This window comes from Centropristis striata, chromosome 21, assembly GCF_030273125.1.
Source record: "Centropristis striata isolate RG_2023a ecotype Rhode Island chromosome 21, C.striata_1.0, whole genome shotgun sequence".
Classification (NCBI taxonomy): domain Eukaryota; kingdom Metazoa; phylum Chordata; class Actinopteri; order Perciformes; family Serranidae; genus Centropristis; species Centropristis striata.
In genome coordinates, this window is record NC_081537.1 from 8,393,642 (window position 1) to 8,410,811 (window position 17,170).

Sequence of the window (17,170 nt, forward strand, 5' to 3'; positions counted from 1 at the left end):
TTGGTTAGGGTTGAGGTGAGGGTCAGGACACATAACCTATCTTTGACCCTGTAGTAATTATCTTCTTTCCATATTACTCTTCCTTCACTTGTTGACAGCATTAATGAATTCATTATGGAAGAGTCACTGGAATATGAGTTTTAATTAATATACTTACTCAATTTCTGCAACAGCCCTTCACCCCTCATTTATTTAAAATCAGGATATTAAAAGAAATTAGTTTCCCTGACAGATTCAATGGAGAGAACACACACACACACACACACACACACACTCAGAGTGTCACTTCAAGGATAACTTGAACTAACTTTGCAGAGTAGGACAGAGTGCAAAGAAAGAACATATTGTCCAGATAGCTCATAAGCACCACTCAAGGTGTTGTTTTATATAATCAGGCTCCACATGGAGGCCGTACCTCACAGCGGATGAGTGACAGATGTAAACATCAAAGTGGCTAAATTCAAGCCTGAAGTCTCAAAACTACTGTGAGTCACATCTGTGCCTCTGTGAGTTTGTATGTTTGTTTGTTTGTGTGTGTAGTGTGTCGGGGTTGGTGGTGGGCTCAGCACCGTCCTGCTCCTCTCTGCTGTCGTTCGCGAACACAGACCTATTCTGGTCCCCTCCTCTCTTACGGCACAGAAATGTGGGCTGACACAACAGTGAGTTTTTACAAAGCCCAGCTGGCAGGCTTTGTTATGCAAGCATATTACAGCACTGTTCCTGTCGGTGCATTATAGGAATAATCCAGCCGAAAACATGTTAATACTGTCACTAAAACAGCTATTGGCACCAGACCCTGCCTTTCTGGGCCCATTTTAATTGTTTGATGGTGTATTAGTGTGTTTCTTATTGCTGCAGTTAACTGAGAGTGGATGAGTGTGTTTATGTTGGATATCATCACATTGATGCATTCAAAAATAAAACATTTCTTGAAAGTTAATACCCAGATATAAAATTGAATAATTTGAAATGTGGCATTTGACGCCCAAAAAATGTCTAGGTCTTATTGATTTTCTACTAGAATTTACTCAAAACTGATTTTAGATGCTTTCTGTTTGTACTTTATGAATTATTAATAATTTACTGCAGTGCAAACCATTCTCCAATGTGGTTATACTTCATTTCAGTGTGTTCAGAGATCAACATGACATTATCATTATTAAAGGGAATGACATGACATGGGATGTGTCATGAACATTAATGACACTTTGAAGTAACATTAATGCTCATGATACTTGTCATGTCATGTTTCTGACAGGCTTGTGTGACTCTTATGTAGACACCTTCAAGATAAAGTGTTACCATATCTTGCTTAAGTCACAAAGGCATGTGCAAAAATTGCCTAAGTCATTTATTTCTCTTAAGTTACATAATGGGGTATTAACTTTCAAAAAAATGTTTATTTTTGGATGCATCAATGTGATGATATCCAACATAAACACACTTATCCACTCTCAGTTAACTGCAGCAATAAGAAACACACTAATACACCATCAAACAATTAAAATGGTCATTTATTTCTCTTAAGTTAAATAATTTACACACAGTGTAATTACTATACCAATAGCCATCCTTTGTTACATACTTTTTGAGTGAAATGATCAATAAATGTCACTTTTGGTGACGTTTTTTGTGTTTCCTGCAAAACTTAAATTAAAAATTAGTAGTAGTAATACTACCAGGGAAGTCCTTGGTTACGACATTGAATTCTCCTGTTTGTCCTTTTACTTGGGGAACGTGGACTTGGAAATATCCAAGGCGGACAGATATCTTTTGAAAGTTTTCATGGCAGCAAGCAAAAAGGCCATAACAAGGCGTTGGCTTCGGAAGGAACCTCCCACTGTCAAGGAATGGTCAAACATAGTTACCAACATTCAATGTATGGAACGGTTGACCTTCAGTTTAAGACTGCAAAAGGACAAAGGAGATGCTTTCTGGAGAAAGTGGAACAATTACATGCAAAGAGGAAACAACCTGTCTTGTATTTGAAACACTTTGTTAAATGATTGTAGCAACAACACTATCATAGCCTGTATTAATCTATTCGTACCCCCCTGTTCTTTTTCTTTCTTTTACTGTTATTATTATTATTTTTTTAAATAAAAAAATAAAAAAATAAAAAATAAATAAAGGGTGACGATATTTGACAAACCAACAGGAAACCAAATGGGTGGAAAAACAACATAGTTCATAAAGAGCTTTACCTGCTACAGTCCTCCTTGTCACCAGGTGGCGCGCTTGGCCTCAAATGTCAAACGTCTCTCTGTCACCTTCTCGTTGGTTTTAAGTGTCACGTGACCGGAAGTACAGCTTCAAAACATTGAACAACAGATGTGAGCAGCCCTATTGTGGCTCTCTCTCTCTCTCTATGACTGTTTGTTGGTTTTAGTTTACTTTTGTCACTGGGAGTGAGAGAAACCTTGGTGTTTTTAGTGTCCCCGTGTCGCCAACATGGCGGGTCCGCTGCTGGAGTTTGAGACGGAGATGTTTCTGAGCCTGTTCGGCTGCGACGGGCTGCTGGTGGCGGCGGAGGGGATGGGGATAGACCGCATCCTGCTGCAGTTCATCAGGGTCTACTCAGAGCAGGACAGCCTGGTGCTGCTGCTCAACACCACCACACCTGAACAGGTCAGAAACATTTAAAGCCTTATTCTGGTTCCTGTGTGGAGCATTCTCCCAATCGCTTCAAAAGCCTGCAGTGAAATTGTCAAGTGTGCTTGCAAAGGTGCAAGTGGCTGTGGTGCAAGGTGCTCATGCAGGAAGGCACACTGGAATTGCACAGATCTTTGTAGTTGCAAATGTAATAGATAATTAAAGTTAAGCTTCATCAATTAATTGTATGCACGTTATCCATTTTTCAGAATACATGCACTGTATATGACCTATATTCATATATTTTCGACTGCTTAGGAACTGAGTTGGAAATTACATAAATACATGGCCAAAATGAACATATCTATTTGATCAAATTATCATCTAGGGATATTCTCAAGAGCTTTAAATGATTCCTTGAGAAAATGTATTTTTTGACACCAACATTGACCTTTTAAGTGGCTTGGAAGATATACTGGTTCTCATAGACTTTATATGGGTGGCATATTCGCTCCGGAATCTTGATGAAGTGGCTCCTACCAAAAATTGAAACCTATGGTGATAGAGAGCATGTGGAAAAAATTTGGTGCTTTTGTCCGGCGTGTCCCCTTTTTTTCGCTAAGCCGCCTGACTATTAGCTTCCATCCCTCTTATGAGATTTGAGATTTGTTTGGACAAATATAATGATAACAACAAAAATAGCTCATAATAGTTTAATTTAAGAGCTGATGTCTGGGTCAGTGACAAATAAGGGTTGGCAAGATGTTAAATGGTGTAACCACAAAAGAATGAAAAATACGAAATACTTTTTCCACCATCAGTGTATTTAATTGGATTTATACATATAATTAATTATAACATATTTCTGAGTATTTCTACATTTACACATTTCGTCACTATTGAGCAGAACAAATTCTAAAAACAACCATTTTTCTAAAGTTTTGACAAATTATGTAAAATTTGTTATGTACCATAATGTTGCAATTTAAACATGGATTGTATATTTTTCCCATTTTAGTTCACTTTTATTTTCCTGTATATAGATATAGATATCAGATTTTTATGAAAAAAAATTACTGGTTACACCAACTGACAATGGGTTAAAGGAAACAGGTAGTTTTGAGTTTCAATTTTGATTTCTGACCTGTTAATATTGTTTAAAGAAGTGGGTTGGGATTGAACAAGTTTTTACTTCGTCCCACCCCTTTTCAAATATGTTGTGGCATTTTTACAGAGTGCTTGGCGGTCTTATCAGTGCAGGAGTCACTAGGGCTGACTCCTGTTGATGCATTATTATTATTGTATTGTTGTTGCATATTTGAAATAAATCATTCAAATCAAAAATCAAATCAAATCTTCTCTCAGGAGTATTTCACGGAGCAGTTGCGAGCGGAGGGTGTGACCCACCTGCCCAGGACGGTGACCAGCGACGTGCAGAGCACCGAGCGCTACAATGTTTACACTGAGGGAGGGGTGCTGTTCGTCACCAGCAGGATCCTGGTGGTCGACTTCCTCACTGACCGCATCCCTGCTCACCTTGTATCAGGTCAGACTGATCACGGCTAAAAATGCTTACATATTGTCATCTTACTAGTCACTAAACAATTCTAGATTGTATTTGCTTTGGGAACAACACTTTTTGCATGTTTTGTATTTGCATCCTTTAGTATTATGTCACTAGAAATTAAAGTCACTTAAGAAACACATAAAAAAAAAATTTTCATCTAAAAGTCCAACTATATGGTTCTATATATGCACGTTTGTACACACCTTCTCATTTAATGCGTTTCCTTTATTTTCATGACTATTGACATTGTAAATTCATACAAAAACTATTAATGAACACATGTGGAATTATGTACTTAACAAAAAAGTGTGAAATAACTGAAAACATGTCTTATATTCTAGTAAGCAAAGGGTGGCTACTTTGAGGAATCTAAAATACAAGACATGTTTTCAGTTATTTCACACTTTTTTTGTTAAGTACATAATTCCATATGTGTTCATTCATAGTTTTGATGCCTTCAGTGAGAATCTACAATGTAAATAGTCATGAAAATAAAGAAAAACGCATTGAATGAGAAGGTGTGTCCAAACTTTTGGCCTGTACTGTATACTGTCTAAAATCAACAGATTGGTTTAAATTCACTTTAAAACATGCATAAATAAACAATGAAGACACAAAAAATATAAAACACAAATAGGACTGCTACTTTAATTAAAAAAATAATAATAATGGGTGTGATATTGCATGCATGCAGGTTTTTCTATTTTTCTGCTCACTCATTACATTACATGTCATTTGGCTGACACTTTTGTCCAAAGCGACTTACAATAAGTGCATTCAACCTGATGGTATTAGCCTCAGACCATAGGAATCAAGTAAGTACATAACTTTTAAGAGCCAACTGTAATACAGGAGTGCTCTATGCTAAAGAAGAATAGCATTTTTATTTTATTTTTTATTTTAAATTAAATTGGGCGACCATGACTTCACCGACTTAACAATCATTGTGGTCTCAGTACCAAGCAAAACCCAGACTAACATGTGAGACTGTCTCCTGAACCCCCTTTCAGGCATCCTGGTGTATCGTGCTCATAAAATCATCGAGTCGTGTCAGGAGGCCTTCATCCTGCGTCTGTTCAGACAGAAGAACAAGACCGGCTTCATTAAAGCCTTCACCGACAAGGCTACGTCCTTCTCCTCCGGCTTCTGCCAGGTGGAGCGTGTGATGAGGAACCTGTTTGTCAAGAAGCTCTACCTGTGGCCCAGGTACGCTCAGACATAATAGACCTTTTTTATGGTGGACATTTAAGTAAGTAAGTAAAGTAAGTAAAGTTTATTTATAGAGCACTTTTCATAGATACAATCACAAAGTGCTTTACAACAGGGATAAAATGCAGTAAAATATAGAGTTGATAGAAAAAACACACAATAGCACAAGAACATGTAACTTCACATATGGCCAAGAAACATCAACATCAGGGGAAGGCTTGCCTAAAGAGATATGTTTTAAGTTTTTTCTTAAAACTGTCTGTGGTCTCTATGATTCGTAGGGTAGACGTTCCATAGCAGGAAAAGCACATGTGTGATTTAATTTAACAGGTTTCAAGCATCAGTAAACGCAGCGCTGGACAGGCACAAGCCGGAGGTGGTGGAGCTGCACGTGTCACTGACGCCGGCCATGAGGGCCATCCAGAGCTCCATCCTGGACATCATGAGTGCCTGTCTAAAGGAGCTGAAACGCTACAACCCCAGCCTGGAGGCCGAGGACCTCTCCGTGGAGAACACGCTTGGCAACGCCTTCGAAAAGGTATATATAGATTTTATTTTTATTTTTTTTTATAGTAGTTGGAACAGGCTGAAAACTTAAATAGTGGCACAAGTTAGCCTGGGAATACCCATACTGCCTTGCACACTCGAATTTAATTTCGAAACCTCCATCCAGTCTGGCAACTAGGAAGCTTTCTTAGCCCTGTTTTAGGGATCCAATCACAGAGCGGGGAGGGACGGCAAGGCGATGATGCGTACTACTCGGCAGACGGAAGCTTGTAGTTTTCTTATCCAACATGGCTGCTGCAGACGCGAAACTCTCTTTAGCTGTAGATGGTGTTTTAATAGTTTAGAGCGAAAGTTGAAAGGCGAAAGGTCTCTCGGCGGCTCCGCTGTCCCCCGGCTCGTAGCCAGATCACTGGCGAGACCACCGGCTCGTAGAGACCCGCAGCAGCTTCTGCGGATCATTTTGAATGTTGTCTTTCGCCTTACTCCCATCCAGACCATCCGTCACTACCTGGACCCCTTGTGGCACCAGCTGGGAGCTAAGACCAAGGCCCTGGTCCAGGACCTGAAGGTGCTGAGGGTTCTCCTGCTCTACCTCACCCAGTACGACTGCGTCACCTTCCTCAATCTGCTCGAGTCTCTGCGCTCCAGCCAGAAGTCCTTTGGATCCAATTCAGGTAAACTAGAACTTACTCTTCCATCCATCAATCCATTTCTATCCGCTTATCCGGGGCTGGGTCGCGGGGGCAGCAGCCTAAGCAGGGCATTCTAGACGTCCCTCTCCCAAGCTACAACATCCAACTCCTCCCCCGAGGCGTTCCCAGGCCAGGAGAGAGATATAATCCCTCCACCGTGTTCTGGGTCTTCCCCGGGGCCTCCTACCAGTTGGACGTGCCCTGAACACCTCTAACGGGAGGCGCCCGGGAGGATCCTTACCAGATGCCCAAACCACCTCAACTGGCTCCTTTTGACGTGAAGCAGCAGCGGCTCTACTCCGAGCTCCCTCCGGATGTCTGAGCTCCTCATCCTATCTCTAAGGCTGAGCCCAGCCACCCTACGGAGGAAGCTCATTTCAGCCGCTTTTATCTGTGATCTCATTCTTTCGATCACTACCCAAACCTCATGACCATAGATAAGGAACATAGTTTTCTTGATAATAACCAAAATCTTCATCATGAAAACCATGGAAAATGTCTAGATATCAGCTCTTAAATTAAACTCTTATGAGCTATTTTTGTTGTTATCATTATATTTGTCCAAACAAATGTACCTTTAGGCCCCGTTTACACGAGGACGCTTGCGGGTAAAAACGACAAAATATTTTATCGGAAGTGCTTTCGTTTAGACGGTGACGGCGTTTTGGGGGCTTAAAAACGCAAAAATCTGAAACCACCTTCCAAAGTGGAAAAGTTAAATACACTCCGCCGTAGCGTGTCGTCTACACTGACAAGACGCAAAACTCTGCTCAGATCTGCTCACGTCACGTATGTGTTTACGTCACATACATGCTCCAGTACAGGAAAATAAACAAACGTGGGATTATTTCCATGCGTCGGACCTTCAAGCTGCTCTGGCAGCTCTAATAAACTTACAGGAGTCTTTCCACCAAATGTACAGGATATGTACAGATAGTATTAGTGAACAGAGAAGGATCTGTAATTACCTCTATCACATTTTGGATGCAGCAATTCGTCGGAGGCGAGCCAGACGGCTGTGAACGAGACCTAGGAGATCTAGTGGATGGTGGAGAACTTTGTGGAAGGAGTAGCTGATGAAAATGTGTGGCATGAAAACTTCTGCATGCCCAAAGATGCTCTTATCGCTTTAAGTGATGCCGCCTGGCTGCATACAATCGAATTTCACACACTTTTGCGTCACCGTATGCAGCAGATTTCCTCCCGAAAACGCTCGTCTAAACGAGGAATAAAAAGTGAAGACGCGACGCCACTTTTGCGTCTTCTGTTCAGACCGTCCTCGTGTGAACGTAGCCTTAGTTGTACCAGGCAAGAAACTGAAGTGGTCTAATCATTTTTTCCATGACTGTAGATCGAGAGCTTTGCCTTCTGGCTCAGCTCCTTCCTCACCACAACGGTCTTGAAAGTACTTCAAGTAAAAACATTTGTGATTAATCCCTTTTATCCCTGTTTGATTGCATGTTCCTGTTGTTGTTAACACCAGGGTGGCTGTTCCTCGACTCCAGTACCTCCATGTTCATGAATGCCCGCGGCAGAGTGTACCGTATCCCTGAGAGCAAAAAGAAACTCAAAGTGGGAGCAGAGGCAGATAAACAGAAGTCGTCTTCTGCTTCAGGTAACCGACTAACGAACAGCCCAACACTCTGCTTGTATTGGTGCTGAATCACTAAAGGCTCAGTGTGTGTGTGTGTGTTTCAGAGGTGAAGCGGCAACTAGTGCTGGAGAAGAGCCCGAAGTGGGAGGCTCTGACCGAGGTCCTGCAGGAGATCGAGAAGGAGAACAAGAGCTCTCAACATGAACCAGGTTAGAGTTCAGTCCTGTTGAACCGCTACGAGAGTCCATCGAGTCAACAGTGTGTGTCATTTCTATTCTATAGATTTGCATATAATGCACTATAAAAACAGAATTTCATTTAAAAAATCTACCTTTTTCGGTAACACTTTACAATAACCAACTATATAATGTTTATAGATGGTTTATAAACCAATTATTAACCATTTACAAAGTGCTATACATATTTAATCTTTAAATGTTTTCAACCAATTTCTTAAAGGTATATACATAATTTCAAAATCATTAAAATACTTAATATGGTGTTAAAAATGTTAAAATGAGTGCAAATAAAACTATTAATAAACTAATAATTATAATTAAATTGTTTGTTAATGGTAAAGTTAGTATAAACTGACATTAAAATACCATCTATTAGCCATTTATAAATGATTTAGTTAGTTAAACATTAATAAATTATGTATTTACCATTCTAAATGGCCTATATATGGTTTATAAATGATGATTAAACATTAATAAACTATCTGTTTAACATTTATAAATGATGGTTATTGTAAAGTGTTACCCCTTTTTCTTTCCAAAAGATGTTTTTTCCCCATTGAAATGAGCGGAACTTTTTCCTTAAAGAGGTGTCCTTGCTGAATCACAAGCTAAACCTCCTAAATTTGCACCGAAAATGTGATTAAAGCTGTTATTGTCAGTGGTGGAAAAAGTATTCAGATCCCTTAATTAAGTAAAAGTACTAATACTACACTGTGGAATTTATCCACTACAAGTAAAAATCCTGCATTCAAAACTTACTGAAGTAAAAGTGCAAAAGTGTCAGCATTAAAATGTACTTAAAGTATCGCAAGTAAAATAACTCGTCATGCAGAAAGGCCCCACTTATATTTCCATTAATTTTTTATGCATTTGTATCGGCAGAGTTTTAATTTTGTAAAGATAGGACTCATTTTGACTACCTAATATACTGTTATGAGGTTTAATTAAAAAAAATAAAAAAGTAAAAATCCGGCATTCAAAACTTACTGAAGAAAAAGTAAAAAAATATCAGCATCAAAATGTACTTAAAGTATCGAGTATGGGGAAAGTATTTTTTTTTCCATTGAAATGACCTTAAGCTACATAGGAAAAGCATAAAAGAAGAACAAATCCATAAATTGAGTAAAATTTTAAATTTAGAACCAGCAGAGAGGTCAGCCTTAACACAGCTGACATTTCCGAGTCGTCCTCAGGGTGCGCTGCTTTGTCCTGGTTCACTGCATTGTGCTGCTGCAGAGTAGATTATGTCATACACACGTTACACAAACATTGTACTCACACTACACAGCAGGGGTGGGCATTAGGCGGCCCGAGGGCCACATCCGGTCCTTTGGCTGTTCTTGTTCGGCCCGCGTGAGATTACCCAGAAATTAGAAATCAATACAGGCGCAGTGCTTTTATTTTGAAGGCGGTTTATGTATGTGCTTGTACGCGTACTCCCCTGCATAAAAATGCGTTCCACAAAAAACACTGAGTTACCTTGTTACCTTGTGAAAAACACTTATTGCTTTTTGCATAAAGTTCATATATTGCAGATTAACTGCATAACATACAGTACAGGCCAAAAGTTTGGACACACCTTCTCATTCAATGCGTTTCCTTTATTTTCATAACTATTTACATTGTAAATTCATCAAAACTATTAATGAACATGTGGAATTATGTACTTAACAAAAAAGTGTGAAATAACTGAAAACATGTCTTATATTCTAGTGAGCAAAGGGTGGTTACTTTGAGGAATCTAAAATACAAGACATGTTTTCAGTTATTTCACACTTTTTTTGTTAAGTAAATAATTCCATATGTGTTCATTCATAGTTTTGATGCCTTCAGTGAGAATCTACAATGTAAATAGTCATGAAAATTAAGAAAAACGCATTGAATGAGAAGGTGTGTCCAAACTTTTGGCCTGTACTGTACATGCTTTATATTGTTTTTGTGGTTTGAATGCATGTTGTGTTTAAAATAAATGGAAAAGGGAGATAATGACTGGAGTTTTTACTATTTTTACTGCTATATTTGAGTTGCTCCTCTCTCATCATAACATGTATTCTTACCAGTAGCAGCTCAAAACCAGAAAATGTACTGCATTTCATAAAGCGATGAAATAAATGTTGAGCAGAATTTAGTTCAGGGTATTGGTCTGGCCCGCCGCAACCTCCACAGTATCGCATGAGGCCCCTTGGGAAAATTAAATGCCCACCCCTGCTATACAGAGTGAAAGCAAACTGGTTACCATGAATTTGGAAGGGGTTATTATGTCAAACTGAAATTATTTTTTTTAAAATTGTCATGAACTGGAATGAATTCAAAACAATACTTACTAAACTAAACCTAAATGATTGCCTGGTTTAAATAGTAATAGAATAAAAAATGAACATAAAATAATTAAAATTTCGTCAACTCTCTGAACACTGAACTTCAGATGTTGAATGGACTTGACATTCCAGGAGATGGCGCTATGCTACAAAATACAAACTAAAACTACTGTAAAACAAGAACTAAATAAACCTTTCTGAAAAACTGACAGTAAACTAAATCTGGCAAACTGAACTAAAATTTAAATGACACTGAAAACGTAATGATATATTGATGATACCTATTATAACCTGGCTCTAGAATAGGGCTTTGTCCTGAACACAGTTTTGCTTGTCATAACAAGAAGGTTTAATAATAAAATGATTGAAGGCTGCATTCCATTTAGATTTGCCAGTATTCCAGTGATTCTGAACCAGGAGAGCTAGCACCCCAAAATGTACCTCTGCAGTTGATTTTGGGAAAAAGAAAACAAATTTTCAAGAAATCTTTAACATCAAAGCAAGGACGAAAAGAGACTTAATCCTGTCAATCGTAAAACTGATTCAAGTGAGATTAAACTGTAAAGATAACGTCAAAGAGTTCAGTGTTTTATGTTTTAGCCCCTGAAGAGGCATGAGGTTAGTTTTCACAGTAATTTTCATATTTAAATGTGTTTTGTGTTTAAATAAGTTTTGGATAAGATGAAACGTAGTAATTCATGCTAGCAAGGTTTGATACAGTAAGATAGTTTTTCTCAAATTAATACTCAGTTTGCAAACTGTAGCTTTATCCGACTTAATCCTCAGCTCATTGGTTTATTCACGTACGGCTGCAGAACTGAACGCTCGGCCGTGTTTCAGTTCAGTGATACTGATACACAATCATAGATAAATAAAAAAACATACACAGATCGATAAAAAATTCTGTGTGATCGACTAAATTCTTAACGACCGTAACGACACATGCAAAATTTATTTTATTTTGTTGCCTTCTTCATGCCTAATGTGCATGTGGCACCTATCACATCAGTGCTATATGACTTAATTTTAACTAGCCTAATCTAAAAATAGCTCATATGTGTTTCTCAAATTTTCTGTAAAGTTACTAAATATCCTACATATCTGTGTTCTGTACGATGGCCCCAAGAACTCAGAGTGCTGAAAGTGTGTGTGTGTGTGTGTGTCTGTGTGTGTCTGTGTCTAACTGTGGACCTTGTGGCCCCCAGGTCGTGTGCTTATCTGTGCCAGTGATGACAGGACGTGTGCCCAGCTGCAGCAGTACATCAGGCAGGGCTCCGACCGGATGCTCAACCGCCTGTACGCCCGCACGGTCGGCAAACGGGACTCGGGCGCAGCCTCCGCCTTTGAACTCGACTCGCACAAGAAGGGCAACGGCTGGCCTAAAAAGGGAGCCAAGGGAAAAGAGCCTGCGCAGAAAAAAAAGCCCACAAAGAGTAAAAAAAGGCCGTCCCTGACCCTGACCCAGATGGTGGGGAAGGAGGGGACGGACGGAGCGGCGGTGACGGGCAGCAGCGGAGACGAGGATGAAATGACGGAGGAGGACGGAGCGGAGGAAGAAGAGCTGAAGCTGGATCTGTCATCAGACGCTTACTACGGTCTCCTTAAGGAGCCGCTGACTGTCATTCACCCACTAAAAGGCCTCACCGACCCCCACAGCTTGACGCGGGTGCTGCACGAGGTGGAGCCCGGCTTCGTGGTGCTGTACGACGCCGAGCTCAGCTTCGTCCGCCAGCTGGAGATCTACAAAGCCAGCCGGCCTGGAAAAGCACTGAGGGTGTATTTCCTCATCTACGGAGGCTCGACGGAAGAACAGAAGTACCTGACGGCGCTGTCCAAAGAAAAGAGATCCTTCGAACACCTGATCAGGTCAGAACCGTTGATTTCCCCCTCAAGCATCTTTCTGTCGATGTGTGTTTTGGCGGCTCCTTATCGCTGCTTGTGTGTTCTCCTGCAGGGAAAAGGCGACCATGGTCATCCCAGAGGAGAGGGAGGGGCGGGGAGACACCAACCTGGACCTCGCTAGAAATTTAGAGCCTGCTAACGCCACAACCAACACCCGCAAAGCAGGCATGTCTGTTTTAGTCATTTGTAAAGGTTGAGGTTTGTTGTCTGTTTCTTGATTCTCTTACGAATACGAATACGAAAACTTTATTATCCACTGAGTGGAAATTCCTCTTTGGTTTCACCATAGACATGTCTCAAAACAAACAGAATAAATAGTAAAACAATAAAGAAAAACATTTCAAAGATAGACAAATATAAAATAGCCTACAGCAATAACTGTACTTCACACATCACCCATTCAAGTACAAAATTTCATAAAAACACACCACAGTACAAATCAAGTTTACAAATGTAGGTCTAAGACCTGCCTTAGACTTGTCTTTGAATTTCCTGGACAGTTTCCCTTGTCTTCCCTTATCCACTTTATATTCATCAGTCATAACCCCTTTCAAAAAAGCATACCGACTACATCCATATCAGTTTGTGCTATATTATCATATTTGTCATCAGACAGACGTTTCTGACAGGATACTGAAGACCTATTGATTGATGCTCTCTGACAAAAATAGTAATTTTACCTCACAGAAAACAGGAGTTTCTGGTCTACCACTGCCTCATATTTGTTTATTTGTTTGTTTGTTTGACTTCGGTGTTTTAAAAGGATTAGGAACTAATCAAATAACATACACTACTGGTCAAAAGTTTTAGAACACACCAACTTTTCCAGAATTTAATTGAAAGTTATGCAGTTTAATGTCTCAGTGTACTCTGAAATTAATGCACATTTGCAACATTTAAAATTCTTTATTGAGCATGATAGTGTTTTGAAAGTAAAAAAAAGATTCAAAATCACATTTTATGTTGGACTAAAGGACTAAAAAAAGACACAAAATGACCAAAAAAAGACACAAAATGACTTACAAAGACATGAAAATAATTTAAAAAATGGACAAAATAGCCCAAGACTCCATAGAGTTAAGTTGTTAACCCATTTCTTGTTCCATGAAAAAGGCCTACCGTACTTGTATAATTCTGAAATGTACATTATTTTTCAGTTTTGGTTAACCTTACCTTTTTTTTATTTACCTCTGGCAGTTCACCACTTACCTTTGTACCCTTTCAAGCTGTTCATTTGACTTGAACTGCTTGAATTTCAATAAAAAACTGGAAAAATTGGGGTGTTCTAAAACTTTTGACCGGTAGTGTAAGTTAAACGATTGAGGCAGTGTTAGACAAACAACTTCTTTGTGTAAAGTAAGTCAAATTTCTATACACTACATACATATTTCTATAACACACAAATGGAATGGCCCTTGCAGGTGTGCATCATTGGGTAATTGGACAGGTCATGTGTTTTATTTTAAAACCAGTGCACAACGTGCACGTGGTTTAATAAGTAGCATATTGCGCCGCCAGCAAAGCCACTTAGTCGTCATTTTTAAAACTCTCGTGAGACCATCGTGTGCAAAGGCTAATCTACTGCTCATGACTCCAGTCCAGTAGGACGGTAATGCACCTATACGCTGGTTCCCCAAAAAAAACCAAAGGAAGAAGATTTTTCAAAAAAAGTTATGGGTGCACAAGGCTGAGAATACACACAAGCATCCTTGGAAATTCACAGAAGGACTCTGATCTCGGTAGAATTCTGCAGATCCTTAACATCAGAACAACCCTTTCACGGATGTCGATGACGTAGTATCTTTCAAATTCAGCCGTTTGAGGATCCGTCCTTGACTTTGAGAAGCACAAACTGTTTCTGTAAAAGCAGTGTGATAAAATATTTAAAAGAAATGACTCCAACCTGCTTCTCCAAACCACCATCTGCTCTGGTTTGTAGCAGCGGAGTCAGTAAAGTAGCTAAATATGCTGGTGTACGTTATCTAAGGTCACTTATTCAGGTCGTCCTCCCATCCCCCAATCCTAGAAGGCAGAGGTATAATCTCATTATGCTGTTTGAGGTGTTACAGGTGGTGTTGCACCAGTTCCCATTTCCCAGTCAGTCTTTGAAAGAGGATTAGGGGACTGTTACATTGCCCTGGAAAACCCTGGTCCTGGTGTCGGTAGTCTTGCCAATAACTCACGCAAGGTATTATGGGGGCTAGAAATAAGCTGGATAAAAGTGTAAAAGTTTTCTAAAATAAGGCTACGTTTACACGAGGACGGTCTGAACAGAAGACGCAAAAGTGCCGTCGCGTCTTCACTTTTTATTCCTCGCTTAGACGAGCATTTTCGGGAGGAAATCTGTGTGCATACGGTGACGCAAAAGTGTGTGAAATTCGATTGTATGCAGCCAGGCGGCATCACTTAAAGCTATAAGAGCATCTTTGGGCATGCAGAAGTTTTCACGCCACACATTTTCATCAGCTACTCCTTCCACAAAGTTCTCCACCATCACTAGATCTCCCAGGTCTCGTTCACAGCCGTCTGGCTCGCCTCCGACGAATTGCTGCATCCTAAATGTGATAGAGGTAATTACAGATCCTTCTCTGTTCACTAATACTATCTCTACATATCCTGTACATTTGGTGGAAAGACTCCTGTAAGTTTATTAGAGCTGCCAGAGCAGCTTGAAGGTCCCACGCATGGAAATAATCCCACGTTTGTTTATTTTCCTGGACTGGAGCATGTATGTGACGTAAACACATACGTGACGTGAGCAGATCTGAGCAGAGTTTTGCGTCTTGGCAGTGTAGACGGACACGCTACGGCGGAGCGGATTTAACTTTTCCACTTTGGAAGGTGGTTTCAGATTTTTGCGTTTTTAAGCCCCAAAAACGCCGTCACCATCTAAACGAAAGGCACTTCCGATAAAATATTTTGTCATTTTTACCCGCGAGCGTCCTCGTGTAAACAGGGCCTAAGTTTAACAATTGTTTTGTTTTTCCATTTAACACCAGGGGGCCAGGATCAGCCCAAAGAGCCCTCACGAGTCATCGTGGACATGCGGGAGTTCCGCAGCGAGCTGCCGTCCCTGCTGCACCGCCGGGGGCTGGACATCGAGCCCGTCACCCTAGAAGTCGGCGACTACATCCTGACTCCGGAAACGTGCGTGGAGCGCAAGAGCGTCAGCGATCTGATTGGCTCGTTGCAGAGCGGCCGACTCTACACCCAGTGTCTCTCCATGACCCGCTACTACAAGAAACCAGTGCTTCTCATCGAGTTTGACCCAGCAAAACCCTTTTCATTAGTGGCCCGGTCAGATTTCCGTCACGAGATATCGTCCACTGATGTTTCTTCAAAACTCACCTTACTCACTTTGCATTTCCCCCGGCTGCGTATACTCTGGTGCCCCTCGCCACACGCCACAGCCGAGCTCTTCCTAGACCTGAAGCAAGGCCGCGCCGAACCCGACGCCGCAGCAGCTCAGGCGGTCACGGCCGAGTCGGACCTGGTGGCTGAATCTGCAGACCTGTACAACCCCGGACCTTACGACTTCCTGTTGAAAATGCCCGGGGTCAACACAAAGAACTATCGGGCTCTTGTAAAAAATGCAGACAGCCTGGCGGATTTACTCAAACTCAGCCAGGAAAAGCTAGCAGAAATACTGGGGAACGCGAGCAACGGCAAGTTGCTGTATGAGTTTCTGCATAACGCTGCTGATGTCCCCGCTCCTGTGAGAAAATGCCAAACAGACATGATGGCAGGAAAGAAATCTGCATTGGACCTTAGTATGTAAATATATTAGATCAGTAGTTTATTAGATTAATTTGCATTGTAAAGCTGACAATGGCGTAAATGTAAATCGATGCCGACTGAATTCACAAGTTTCTTTTGTATATATGAGTCATTACAAGTGAAATATGGTATTTTAATGTACAGAATGAACTGTGTTTTTTCTATTGTATTTTGTAAACTTTGCTGAAAATTGAACAAGTAGTATTTTTTAAATAAATAAATAAATTAAATAAAGTCCTCAAATATTTTTTTTATTTTTTGCCTGACCATTGTTTCAAAATAAAGCTGTTTTAAATTGTACAGCACACTAACATATTTAACTTGGTCAGGGGTTAGGTGCCTTGCTCAAGAGCACTTCAGTCCTTGACCTGTCAGTCCTGGGATTCGAACCGGCGACTCTCCAGTTACAAGTCCGATCAAGTTTATTTAAAAAATGCAAACAAAATAACCAGACAAACAAAAGCACATGACATATTATAATCACTGAATATATGATTCTGAAATATGCCATTCGACATAATGAGTACAGTCACTTTTGATACTGAAAGTGTATTCTGATCTCAATACTTTTTTACACCACTGGTAAAATGTAATAAATCCCTTTGTACCTTTAGTCCACAACAGTTCGACATGTTTCCTCCATTCGCCTTGTAAATATTTTCTAAAGTAGAACTTTTTAGGGTTTCTGACTAAAGTCGTGCTCTGAATTAGAGTTGACCCATCCCAGAGCATTTTGTTGCTCATGATTCGATAAACTCCTTCAGTATCAAACG

The 17,170-nt window shown here is 40.2% G+C and overlaps 1 protein-coding gene across 1 annotated transcript; it reads left to right on the top strand.

Moving 5' to 3' along the window:
• The first annotated feature begins 2,340 nt into the window (after nucleotides 1-2,340).
• On the top strand, nucleotides 2,341-16,704 carry ercc4 (excision repair cross-complementation group 4). The gene is made up of 10 exons (XM_059324008.1): nucleotides 2,341-2,628; nucleotides 3,958-4,138; nucleotides 5,170-5,365; nucleotides 5,699-5,906; nucleotides 6,369-6,549; nucleotides 8,051-8,182; nucleotides 8,266-8,370; nucleotides 11,924-12,584; nucleotides 12,673-12,785; nucleotides 15,620-16,704. The coding sequence occupies exons 1-10, from the start codon at nucleotides 2,452-2,454 to the stop codon at nucleotides 16,396-16,398; spliced, it is 2,733 nt and encodes a 910-aa protein (XP_059179991.1). The 5' UTR covers nucleotides 2,341-2,451; the 3' UTR covers nucleotides 16,399-16,704.
• Nucleotides 16,705-17,170: the final 466 nt, after the last annotated feature.

Coding starts and splice junctions, on each gene's coding strand:
- ercc4 (XM_059324008.1), top strand. CDS start 2,452: ATGGCGGGTCCGCTGCTGGAGTTTGAGACGGAGATGTTTCTGAGCCTG. Junction 5,366..5,698: donor AAGCTCTACCTGTGGCCCAG/GTACGCTCAGAC, acceptor TTAATTTAACAG/GTTTCAAGCATCAGTAAACG. Junction 8,371..11,923: donor GAGCTCTCAACATGAACCAG/GTTAGAGTTCAG, acceptor TGTGGCCCCCAG/GTCGTGTGCTTATCTGTGCC.